We start from the raw sequence: 12,449 nt of genomic DNA, 5'->3' as shown, positions 1-12,449 counted from the left end.
AACTACAAATTCATTAAAACTGTCTGCTTGGACTTTTTTTTTTTGGGGGGGGGTTAATGTAAAGCAGTGGGAGGTAGCATGTTTTAACATGTAACCTTAATTTTTTTGCTGCGTATTAGAGATTTGTATGTGTTCTAGCTCTATTATATTATCCCAGTCTACGGGGACGACATTGTGGTAAACCATAGAATTATTCAGCCTTAATCACCCAGCCTGAAACTATGACTCGTGAGTGGAAAATATTTCGTCTTACAAGAACACTTCATTAGCATTGCTATGAAGAATTGGCGCCATGCAGTGTTTAAGCAGGGAAAGTCACCCGAAATATCATGACTGGCAACAATGGCAGCCTCAAGATCGGCAAATTAAAGCAAAATGAAATAAGATAGAGCTCTGTGTTTAATGCTCAATGAGGAAAACTGTAATTCCATGAGACTTCCCATTCAGAGTGTGAGGAATGATTGTATGGGAAAAATATTCATAGAAAAATCATGAGAACAAGAACTTAAGACTGCGGCTCCCATCGTATGCATTTAATGTACACATTGATATATTGCTTAAATTAAAACATTCACCATTTTTTATTATTAGTATGTTTGTTTTTATAAATTGTGCTTTTTTTCTTGGTTCTTGTGTAATGTTTTCAGGCAGCAGCATGTTATCCGTTTCTAGCTCTGTTCTCACAGTCCACGTCCACTGTGAAAATGTTTATTCAAACAAAATGATATACAACCAGGTATTGTCTATATTACTGTATACAGCACTGTATGTTATGCTTAAGGGGAATATAGCCCACTTCATAGTGTTCTCATCATTAAGTTTGCTGCTTTTGTGTTCAGTGGCAGTTGCTGGTAACATCGGTGTTTATTACTCCATCTCCTCTGACCTTCCCTTTCTTCTCCTCCGTCACCATTCTATGGCTGTCGGTTCCAATGAGCTTCCTTAGTAGATGAATGATCATACCGAAGCCAGGGACGTTTTATGTTTTAATTTTCATCTGCAAACAAATTTGCGTAGGCTTGAGCCTTCTGAACAGTAAAATGTAGGATTTGTGAAAATGATGGATCCTATTTAAATCAAATATTTAGAATTCATAAGACTCCTTTTATATGAAGCAATATTTGCCTTCACAAAGAGGTTGCCTTATTTTCTTCCTCCCGCTGTAATTCAGCGATGCCAAATGCCACTTATAGCTGTTCCGTTTTATGGCAAAGAGCAATACTTTGGTGCTGTATTCGGGACTCGTTGTGAAAGGTTTCTAGAGATATTTCTAGAGCATATCTGTAGATTCCTGATTATAATATATGACAATCTGGAGCTTTATCTTAAATCTGCTTAATTAAGCTTTATAACATTCTTAACTGCCAAAGGATGGTTTTTTTTGTTTTTGAGAATAGAAAAATAAATTAAAAGATAATGTATGAATAATATCATTCTATTTGAAATTGTAATGTTTAATGCTGCTATAAAAGAGTAGATAATCCCTGGTGCCGTGGGTTGTCACCTTTGTGTTCACTGTGAAGATATCATGTATTACCAATCTGTATATGGTGTGATAATTGCAAGGACATTAATAAAGAAAAACCATGAACTTAATGTAATGCACTCAACGCTCATTTAAACCACCCTTTTGTAAACTATTCTCAAAGATTTTGTCACATTTAAGGTGTCAGAAATTAAGCATCAATGTTGTACCCCAAGTTTTTTTTTTCTGGTTTAATTACATACGTTTATATGTTTGGCAGTGGTGGAGTTGAATATCACTCAGTGTGAAACTGTAAAAAATGGCGGTGCTTTCTTTAATGTGCATTAAATACAAAAAAAAAAATTATCTTCAAGTGATCGATTAATCGGTAAGTCAATTTGGTTCAATCCACCTGTGCTCATGCAGCAATCTCTGTTATGATATACCTTTTGAGGTTTAGGAAAGATGGATTGCAAAACAAATATGCCTCTTACAACTCTTGAAAACAATTACTTCGTTAAAAACGTAATCTGTAATATCCATAAGTAGATCCATCCACTCCTTTCACCCCTTTCTGCCTGTCATCTGAATCCTTCAGGGTCATTCCTCCTCTGGATTGGTTTCAGAAGTTTTTTCCCAACCCTGTTGACGTCCCTGGTTAGAAAACACTTATCAATCAGGGCGCTGTCTCTTATGAGACCAAGTAAGCTCCAAAGTATTGTGTAGAGCAGTTGTGGCTAAACGAGAAGCGTGGCGGATCTCTCTTCTTCTCACCCCACCATTACTAAGGCAGCATTAGCCAATCAACAATAAGCGTGGGGAATGATATCTTAAAATGTAGCTCATGAGAACAGGAAGATAACATGCCTGCTCTATGGTATACACATTAAATGGGTTTCCAATTTATATCTGTATCTAATTTTTAATCTGTATGCACAATTACATGGGTTTTAGTATATAGAACTGCAAAATATATTTCAGAAAAGTGGCAAATTGTATGTAAATAATATTAATTCAACTTTCTTAGTCTTTAACATTCGCCGGCTATTCCGAAGCTTCTCTGTTGAGTACATTGTCAGTGTTTTAGAATGTCGGTCTGAACACACCTGAAATGTTGCAAATATTCATGCAACTTGCATACACACACACACAACTTACTCTGCCCATGGCCATAGAAACTGGTGTTTTCCAACCAAGAAGATAAATGGAACTCGCATTTCGCAGTAAATAAACAAGAATTTTCACCCCCCACTGGTGATTATTCGTTTTATTTATTTAGTCACCAAATACAATTGGAATGGTAATAATGTACAATGAGTCATTCTCAGGATGGCACAGCGTTGCCTTATTAAATCAGAAAATGGTGTATTATTATTATTATTATTATTATTATTGGTGTTATTATTGTTGAACCATAAGTCCATGCAGAGGATTCAAGAAGCTTTTCAAAAAAGAAAAGTACAAAATTAAAAACACAACTATTGCGTCCCATAAAAGAGGCGGTTAACAGCTGTTATGTCACATTCCGAGACAGAGTGTATTCCTGGCACCAGCCCTTGGGTGCAAACCGTGACACATATATCCCAGGTTCTGGCTTACATGGAACACCAGCTTCTCAAATCTCACCATCAACCGGAGCTAGAGAATGGAGGTGCTATTACCAGGGCCTGGGACATATACACCCTCACCAAGTGCCAAGCAGCGATTGGAATAACCACTAATTCTCCATGCTTATGTGCAGGTCAAGAGGATGGTGCCAATGTTATTCCAAAATGTACAAATGCTGGTGACCTATGCAGAGTCTGTTCACATTATAAATCATTACTTCTATACATATATTTGTATAGCTCTATGAATAACTATATATGTGTAAATATATATATAATAATTACAACGAAGCACTGGAGTAAAAATATATACAAAATATGCAGGTAAAAGCAAGGTAAATGGACACCTACATGTGCAAATATCATTTCTCTCTCTCTCTGATACTGAAAACAAAATATAAAATTAATCTGATATATACAAAGAAAACGGTTGCTTAAAGATGCCCATAAACTACATAATTGCCTACATAGCTTTTTAAAAAATAAAGCTAGCGAATGAATTATATATATATATAATACTATAGAAGCATATAGAGCAATGCATATAGGTATACACTTACACTATACTATACTGTGCCAGGCATCTGTAGGGTGGCGAAATAATGTGCAGAACAAGCATCTGTTGTGTAATACGTGCCAGCGTGGAATGGATTGGTGGTATGGGTGCCAGTGGCAGTTGTGACAATCTATAAGGGGTCACATTCATGGTAAGTGGTTCAAGCACGTTCTGTAAACACTTGGTGAGGGCACCTCCCTTGGGGACTGCCCTTTGGTGGCATCCAGCCAGCTGACACTTTATTCTGCGTCCAGCAGGCGGCTGTATCTCTGACGTCATGTTTGCACAGTCAAAAGCATATATCTGAATTCATATTAATAACAAAGATCTGTTTATAAAAATACAAATGTAAGGGGTCCTCTTAAAAAGGAACGTGCGGGAAGAAAGTGTGGAATCCAGGGTGAAATTCGGAAGCTCATGCAAGAGATGGTGCAAATAAAGTCTTTTTTTGTTGTTGTCTTGCTTGGGTTTGGACAGCAAAGGGACAGCCTGTGCCTGCTCTGCGCCCTCCAGCTGCTCTGCTTCCGACCTGCTGGTATCTGGAACGTGTGGGAAAGATGAAGATGGGGACATTTGTGCAGTCAGTCACATATTGTTCTGGAGCTCGGGAGATGCTAGTTTGATGGACATGATGAGGTTGTTCAATTCAATTCAGACTCTATATTTTAGTATAAATATTTGTGTGTGTGTGTGCGTGTATATGTGTGTGTGTATATATATATAGAGATATATGTATATATATATACACACACACATACATGTATTTTTCTAATACATTGGCAATGTGGGCAACTCATGAGTCCATACAACAATAGATTAGTACTGACTAGACACAGGTCAATGTCCAAATAAAGTGCAACTAGCAACCTACAGCCCCTTGGGGTGTACACTGTGAGTCAGGAGGAGGAGGCAGCACCTGGCAAGGGTTGGAGGTGACAGACACAAACTCCATGGTGCTCCAGTCTACAAGCACCTTCTTGGCACACAGGTAGAAGCTGACAAGATCAGCAGCCCCTACTTTCTGGGGTTGGCTTTAACATGAACTGAAACTCATCACTACCCCCAGAGCCCCAGAGTGGGGGACAGTGACGAGGGATAAAAGGATGGTGCTGAAATGGACGTCTCCACAGTGGAGGTCATAGACCGGGACTTAGTGGAGTGGTGAGCCGGATGGCACCGTCAGGAGACCTGCAGAGGGTCTGGATCAAGGTGGAGGGTGGAGATTTGCCAGCAGCCTCAAAGCCTTTCCTTCTTCTCCGTGTCCACAAACATGCACAGCCAAAAGTGCTTACAAATCGGGGAGGATAGTGAGCGCTGGAGAGCAAACACATCCGCCTTATACTCCGGTGGGAGACTTGTCCGACACCCCCTTCAGCACCTCGTCTATTCTGTCATCTTCAATAACAACTGAGGAGAGGGAGAAACATGGGGTTCGAGTCAGGAGGCTAGAGAAGCGACTGCGGGGAGAATTTACGAGTGATCGTGAAATGTGGAGAACAGAGCAAAGGGAGAGGAACGCAAAATGGAATGGGGGAGATGCGAGAGAATGAGGAGATTTGTTTCAGGAGATAGCAACTAATGTACCTCAGTCTGCATATATGAGCTGGCATAAAATGCTGCACTACAAGTGTCATGACCAATATCACAGACACGTTTCATGTAAAGTATGGTGAAATGGCACAAAATGCAAAGATCTGTGGAGATCAGCACCTAGGACTGAGCCAGCAAGGAGAGACATACAAGACAATGAGCAGCAATGTCTAAACTCCATTTTGGAATAAAGCCAAAGCATGTCTGTGTGGGTCTGTCACTAATCCCACAGCAGGATACGCAGTCCCATCCCTCCTTTAAATTGCCCTGCCACGAGTCCCTCAACAGGACCCTGGACAGCTCCATAGCTTTTCTGCCATGCATGTGAATGGGCAGCTCCCTGCCATGTGTGTGAACGGGCAGCTCCATGCCATGTGTGTGAATGGGCAGCTCCCTTCGATGTGTGTGAATGGGCAGCTCCATGCCATGTGTGTGAACGGGCAGTCCCTGCCTTGAGTGTGAATGGGCAGCTCCACGCCATGTGTGTGTGAATGGGCAGCTCCCTGCCATGTGTGTGAACGGGCAGCTCCCTGCTTTGTGTGTATGCGCGTCTGCTGCACCTGACATGTTCAATGCATGATCAGCGTGAGTGGAGTGTATGATGAGTGTGATGGCTGAGTCACCGTGCCTGTCTGCAGCACTGTGCTGCTTCGGATTTACTGTTAACTGCTGTCAACTTTACTAATAGGCTATTCCAATGCTTACCCAATCTGGCACTCAGCCTTTTACAGAGCTGGAAGTACTTTTGGTGGAAAAAACCCATTTGCTAGGGGTCTATAGCACTGATGCTCAACAATGCGGCTAATTCCATTACATGCTCTGAAAGTATAGACCTATGTGTAATGATTGTGTTGCGGATTTTGGTGAATAAAAGGGAACCTACTGAATGGCAACAAAAGTGCATTGATCGGATTCGCCCCAATGGAAATATAGGGACGTAGGACAATTTAAGAGACTAAGGGCAGAGAGGGAGGCTGAGGAGCACATACTCACTACTGACATGTAAAGCACTGGACCACTGCATTTTATTCCGAGCCCCTAGTAAAGGGTTATATTCCACCTGTATATGCCGTGCACAGCTGCAGCAGTGTGCCATTTATATCTACAGGTTTAGGGTATCTATTCTATGGTGTATACATGTATGCTTTGGCACACCTATAGCTAAACCTCTGTGTATGTGGATACTCGATCTATATCAACAGGCATCTCTTGCATTGCATAGTGTGGCTGTATATGGCTCCTATAGACATACATGCAGGGTCGGGGTACAGTCGGGGTACAGTGTTCACCTGTATTATCATATGTATATATGTATATCATATATATGTATATATCTATGTGTGTGGCCCTATATATATCTTCATAACAATACATTACTCTGTAGTGCCTGAAATGTATATATGTCCAGTGTGTGTATGCATATACTTGCATGTATAGATTCTTGTTTTTACTAGTACACCTCTCTGTGTATAGAGAAATAACTATGTATGTAAACAAATGAGCATTTCTCTGTTATTAATACCCAGCAGGCTGCTTATCTATTCGGTTATTTATATAGTATATGTTAATATGTTTATTAGGGGAACACCGGAAAAAGTGGGCACAACAGAAATTGGGCCACCGTCTTAAGCATTTTATGTTTTACTTGCAATTCCAAATATAGCCAACAGGATGCCCAAAGTGAAAGGGGGCTTGAAAGTAAGATTTGCATGGTTACTGGATCCTTTATGTGCTCTCCGACTGTAAATGAGTGGGCAGGATTAGCTAGTGAGCAGTGAGTGTGTGTTTTATTATCCGGGGCATTTTAAAAGACTTGCCCCCTGGGCTTTTTGTCCTTCCCTGATGTTTAGGGATTTTTATGAACATCTTGTTTATCCCAGCACCAATACGTCTAAAGTCATGTGCATTTGCTTACAAATATGAATACACGTGTATGCGGTTATCTAGATACACACGTAGATAAATACCGCTAAAAACCATTATCTGGATGCTAGCGTTTGTTGGATACCTAACTATAAAGATGTCTGTGTATATATATATATATATATATATATATAATGTCTGTGTGTATATGTGTGTATATATATATATATATAATGTCTGTGTGTATATGTGTGTGTATATATATATATATAATGTGTGTGTTTATATATATATACATATATATGTGTGTGTGTGCTTATGTATTGGAGTGTATATATATTCACGCTGAGATGTTGACTATGGTTTTAACAATTGTTTCTATAACTATTAGTGTCTCTTGTATGATCGTCTTACCGCAGTGTGTCATTAAGTGCGTATGCAGGTTTGTCAGTGTGTATGTATCTACGTAAACGTTTACACCACTCGCGTATGTAAAGATTGCTGTGTGAATACTAGTGTAGATGATCTCAATTACAAGTAGTACCTGTTGACCCGGGTACCAATTTATCTCGCTAATCATAGCACTTGGCATTAGAGTGCCATAACATGACATGTGTGGATACCACCTGCCTCTCTCTTCACATCCCTAAACATACACCTGTGCATCACTGTAACCGACTGAGTATTTCCATCTCTCAATATGATATATATAAAACATATATAAATGCCAGTGATGCTATTCTGAATATTGTTCTTGTAACTAGACCGGTAAATACTGTGTTATAATAATGTTACGTGACTTTCATTTATCTTACGGCTCTGATTGTAAAGCGCTATGGAATCTGCTGGCGCTAAATAAATAAATGTAATAATAATAATAATATGTCTATTTTACATGATTCGTCTGAATCCATTTATATATATATATATATATATATATATAATGTTAGTTAGTTTATTAATGTGAACAGCAAGTGTTAAATGTATGTTTTCACCTATAAGCTCTTTATATATGGGTATCTAGATGACTGTATATACACCTGTGCATGTACAATTGTATGAAGCCGTGTGACATCGTACAACCTGTATACACTACAATCATGTATGTAATGCTATACACGTTTCGTATGTATACTGACTGGCAGCTAAAAACAAAGCTGCCCAAACCACCCCCTTTCTCTTTGGAAAGAACATGGAATAATGTGAATTTACCCGTGACATACCTGTGTGCTACGCTGACCCGAATTACTCATCGTTTACATGATCAGTACCTAATGTAAAGGCAATGAGCCTACAGCAAAGGCAGGGAGAACCCCGAAAAGACATGCCAGGCACCCCATTTAATGGAAGGAAGACTATGCCAGGAAAACAAGCAAATGAGTCAGACGCAGAAAAACCCAATTTACATCCCAGGTGAGGAAGACATGGAGAGAAGGGAGAGATGGGAGATGGAGGGGAATTAAAGAAGAGGGGTGAAGGAAGGGAGGGGTCTTAGACAGGGAAATGGGGGATGGAGAGAGGGGGTAGGATGATGTGCAGAATAAAGGGGTAGAATGGGGTAGTTTAGAGGCAAAAGGGATAAAAAGGAGGGTATAAATAATAGATGTCTGGGATTATGGATTATTAAAGGGGCAGTGAGAGGGCACATGCTGGGGTGTAAATGATGGGGTGATAAGGGGGAAGGCACCTACTGTAGTTACACGAACCCTATAACTTGAATACCCGACAGCCCCTTACCTCTTTTAGCTCTCCCGATTTGCCCCAGCTTCGGGGGTCTCTTCTGTTGATTTGCCCCAAAGAAGGAGCTGGTATCCTGCAGGCGGCAGCTGAATGATATTTGCCCCACCTCTGTGTCGGAGCCGTAGTGCCCCATCTTATCTTCGCTGTAGGGTAGGATTTCAGACATGTTGGCAGCACCACAATGAAAGGGGGCTGTAAGGAAATCCGACGTGATCGCCCGGGGAATCCTACGGGGTACAGATCAGCAGACGGTGGCTACTGAAGGAGATCTGCGCACTGGAGGGGGTAGTTCGGAACGTGCTGTGGACGGGGGTTTTGCAGTGAGCAATTTTGGGGGTTCCGCCTCTGATGATGCTAGAGCTTGCAGGGGGGTTAATTTGGAGCCTGGTACAGGGCAGATCAGTGGATCCGGCAGGGGTTGATGGTTAGGAGTCCTGTGATGGGAACGTCCTGGGCTCCTGTGTGTAGCGTTCGGTGGGTCTGGGCTCCCAGCTTCTTTTGAGATGTCTGAGGAGAAGCCGAAAGATCCTACATCATAAGATGAAGCAGTGCCTGGGTGACGTCATGTGAGCAGGGGGGAGCCGTGACGTCAGGAGGCGAGTGCGGAATAACAATGACACTGCAGCAAAACAAGGAATCAACTTCACGGAAACGAGCCCAAGAGAACAGAAGCAAGAGGGCGGAATCCTGTGGAGGGGGAGGAGGGAAGACCCGTTAGCCGTGGTTAGCCAGGGGAATATCCTAAGGAGAAGAGGATACACAGAGGGTAGGGGAAGCTCCCAGGGAGTAGACTGAGCCCCCCCTGCAGGATTTGGGGGGAGAGGGGAAGAAGCCCTGGAGTAGGTGCCCCTAGGCGTACATCATAGAATAAAGCTCGTCCGTGGCTGTTTGTCTCAGCTTTAGTGTTAAAGGCAATGTATGTTAGGATAACCCACGCATCAGGTTCACTTATCATGTGCGTCACATGTTGTGATTTAATGTCATTGCTGCTGGACTCATATGGTACAAATAGGCTAAACGGTGCTACAGTGTGCTGCGATAATCTATGTTACCATGAAGGGGCTGACAGCAGTGGGGCGAGCGGGATACGCCATCAGTAGATGTCATTTATAATGGACAGCATTGTTAGGGATGGGACTGAGACATATAACAAGGGGTCCAAAAGAGCAGAGTGCCTCGGTACACATTCAGTCAACAGCCTTTTTTTGTGGTGATATCCCAAAAAAGAAGACGAACACATGATAACGGAATCATTTCGTCAATATTCATTATCAGCATTGCCTCTTGCGCCAGGTCACAATGGGATTAATTCATTAAATGACATATCTTCCATGCCCCGTTCCCAAATAAACCTGGTAACCTGAGTGCCATAAGAGGTCCGATTTGCTAAAGTTTAAAACTATGTTTCATTCTTTTCCACCAATACTTAGTTTAAAACTTGAATTCATATATAATAGCCCCAGCCCATCGCCATCCTATCCAGGTAAAATATGGGATTAACCAAGATACCTAATTTTTCATTAGGGTACTTATAGTAAGGTAAGTAATAGCAGCATTCATAGCTATGGGGCTTAAAGGACATCCAGATATATACCCCATCACACATATACCTGTTGACACATGCAGTAAGTGTAAGAGCCACGCTTCATTTGGCATAGATATTGCTTTCCCTGCTGTATTAATGCCAATCCCCATATACATACTTATCAGGCTATGAGGTCATTACATTACAGGTACAGGAGAAAAGAGATCTCAGACGACTGGTTGCAAATCTTCTTACCGCCTCTTTACACTGGAAATCCAAAACCAAAAACGTAGGGCGCTTGTGTAAAACTGGAAGTATAGAATGTTTTCACTTATTTACAATCTTGATGCCTCTTTACACTGCCAGGGCTTGAGATCCCAGGAGTCCCCTTACCTCCCCCTTACACTACAAATGCATTTTGCATTGTGGAGGTTATAACATTTTTAGAACGTTGTTATCCTAGTAGCAAAAGGCATCATTGAAAACAACATTAAATATGGAAAATCTTGACCTCAAGCAAGGAAATTCTTCAGCAGGGCTATGTCAAGCTCACAACCTTTTATGGCCGACTCAGTTCCTCATAGGGAAAACCTGAATGTGCTTAAATCTCATGAATGTCTTCAACTAAAGATGTATGTGGGCTTCTTAGCATGCATCAGATGTCACTGCACATGTGAGACCAGTGAGTACGTGAGGAACTACCTCCACACAATAAATCTGCTAATCTGGTGCCTTTTCTTTTAGAAAATCAGCATTGTCCTCAAGTACTGAAATCACTGTTTTTCCAGACCCCAATTACACGAGTACAGGTGCACCAATCGCCCACCATTCTGAGGGTCCTGCTTGTCTAGTGACAAACTTGTTTAAAACACAGACACTTTCAGAACCATCTGGTCTGGACATGCATATTAATACTTCTAATTTTTTTGTAGGAAAGTCACTGACTACCAATGCTTTGCACTGAATTAAAGATAATTATTGAAATTTCAAAAAATGGTTTGCTTTCTAGCCTTGCCCTTATCCCATATGTTACAAGCAGCAAGCTATAATGCTATGCAATACCTGAAACCAAATTGTCCTATATGATAAATGGACTATATAGTAAGTAAAGAAAGACAATGAAAAAGTGGCAAAGAAGGTTATAAGCACATATATAATATTCATCCTTTCAAACTTTGCCACTACATATAATGCCTGTAACATTGTGTGTCTCAGTCTGTATATTTGTTATGTACATGAATGTGTAAGTGTCCCATGCTGTTAAACTTTACCATTTTCTCCATGATCTGTCTACATTGCTTTTATGTGTTGCTGCTTTCTTGTTTTCAATTAGCATTGAGTGAGTGTTTCATTTTTTCTCTATTTTTTTCTCATTGTGCAAATATGTTCAGGTGTGAAGTAGCTCACACAGTTACTCTTAAGCTATTATGTCTTTTGTATTTATGTACATGGTGCTCTGTCAAAAAGTGTGATAGTCATACTGCAGGGAATAAAACTAAAAAAGAGAAACTCATAACAACACACTGGGCTGTAATAAAAGAGAAGTGTCCTGGTATGACCTCTAAGAACAGACAGGGCACCAGACAGGGACTTCCAAGATTACATTGGGGTTTATTCACTAAACTAGTAGTAGGCAGGGAGTTGTGCAATTAATTCCCTTAATTCAGTATGCATTATGAATGGTCATGTAGGGTTGCTCTACATAATGCATAACTGCCAACTCTTGCTGTTCTTTTAGTGTTTATTTGTGCTGGAGTAGGGCTAAAGATGGGTTGGGACAAATATGAAGCAGGTAGGCTGATTGGGGGCACTGACAAGCTGTTTTGGAAAATAGATGGCACTGACAAGCTGTTTGGGGACACTGTCAAGCTGTTTGGGGACTGGGATGGCACTGACAGGCTATATGGTGACACTGACAAGCTGTTTGGCATCAAAGATGGCACAGGTAGGCTGTTTGGTGGCAAGGATGGGACAGACAAGGTGTTTGGGTGCACTGACAAGCTGTTTGGTTGAAAATATGGCACAGACAAGCTGTTTAGGGGCACTGACAAGCTGTTCGGGGAAAAGTTGGCACAGGCAACCTGTTTGAGGGCACTGACAAGC

The 12,449-nt window shown here is 41.2% G+C and overlaps 1 protein-coding gene across 1 annotated transcript; it reads right to left on the bottom strand.

Annotated features, from left to right (window-relative positions):
* Positions 1-3,099: 3,099 nt before the first annotated feature.
* CAMK2N2 (calcium/calmodulin dependent protein kinase II inhibitor 2) lies at positions 3,100-9,434 on the bottom strand. The gene is made up of 2 exons (XM_053460665.1): positions 8,819-9,434; positions 3,100-5,035 (listed from the first exon to the last, which is right to left on the bottom strand). The coding sequence occupies exons 1-2, from the start codon at positions 8,985-8,987 to the stop codon at positions 4,965-4,967; spliced, it is 240 nt and encodes a 79-aa protein (XP_053316640.1). The 5' UTR covers positions 8,988-9,434; the 3' UTR covers positions 3,100-4,964.
* Between the last annotated feature and the right edge of the window lie 3,015 nt (positions 9,435-12,449).

This window comes from Spea bombifrons, chromosome 3 (assembly GCF_027358695.1).
Source record: "Spea bombifrons isolate aSpeBom1 chromosome 3, aSpeBom1.2.pri, whole genome shotgun sequence".
NCBI lineage: Eukaryota > Metazoa > Chordata > Amphibia > Anura > Pelobatidae > Spea > Spea bombifrons.
Note: the sequence above shows the minus strand (reverse complement) of the source record. Positions and strands in the feature narration are given on the sequence as shown.

Coding starts and splice junctions, on each gene's coding strand:
- CAMK2N2 (XM_053460665.1), bottom strand. CDS start 8,987: ATGTCTGAAATCCTACCCTACAGCGAAGATAAGATGGGGCACTACGGC. Junction 5,036..8,818: donor AATCGGGAGAGCTAAAAGAG/GTAAGGGGCTGT, acceptor CCCTCTCCTCAG/TTGTTATTGAAGATGACAGA.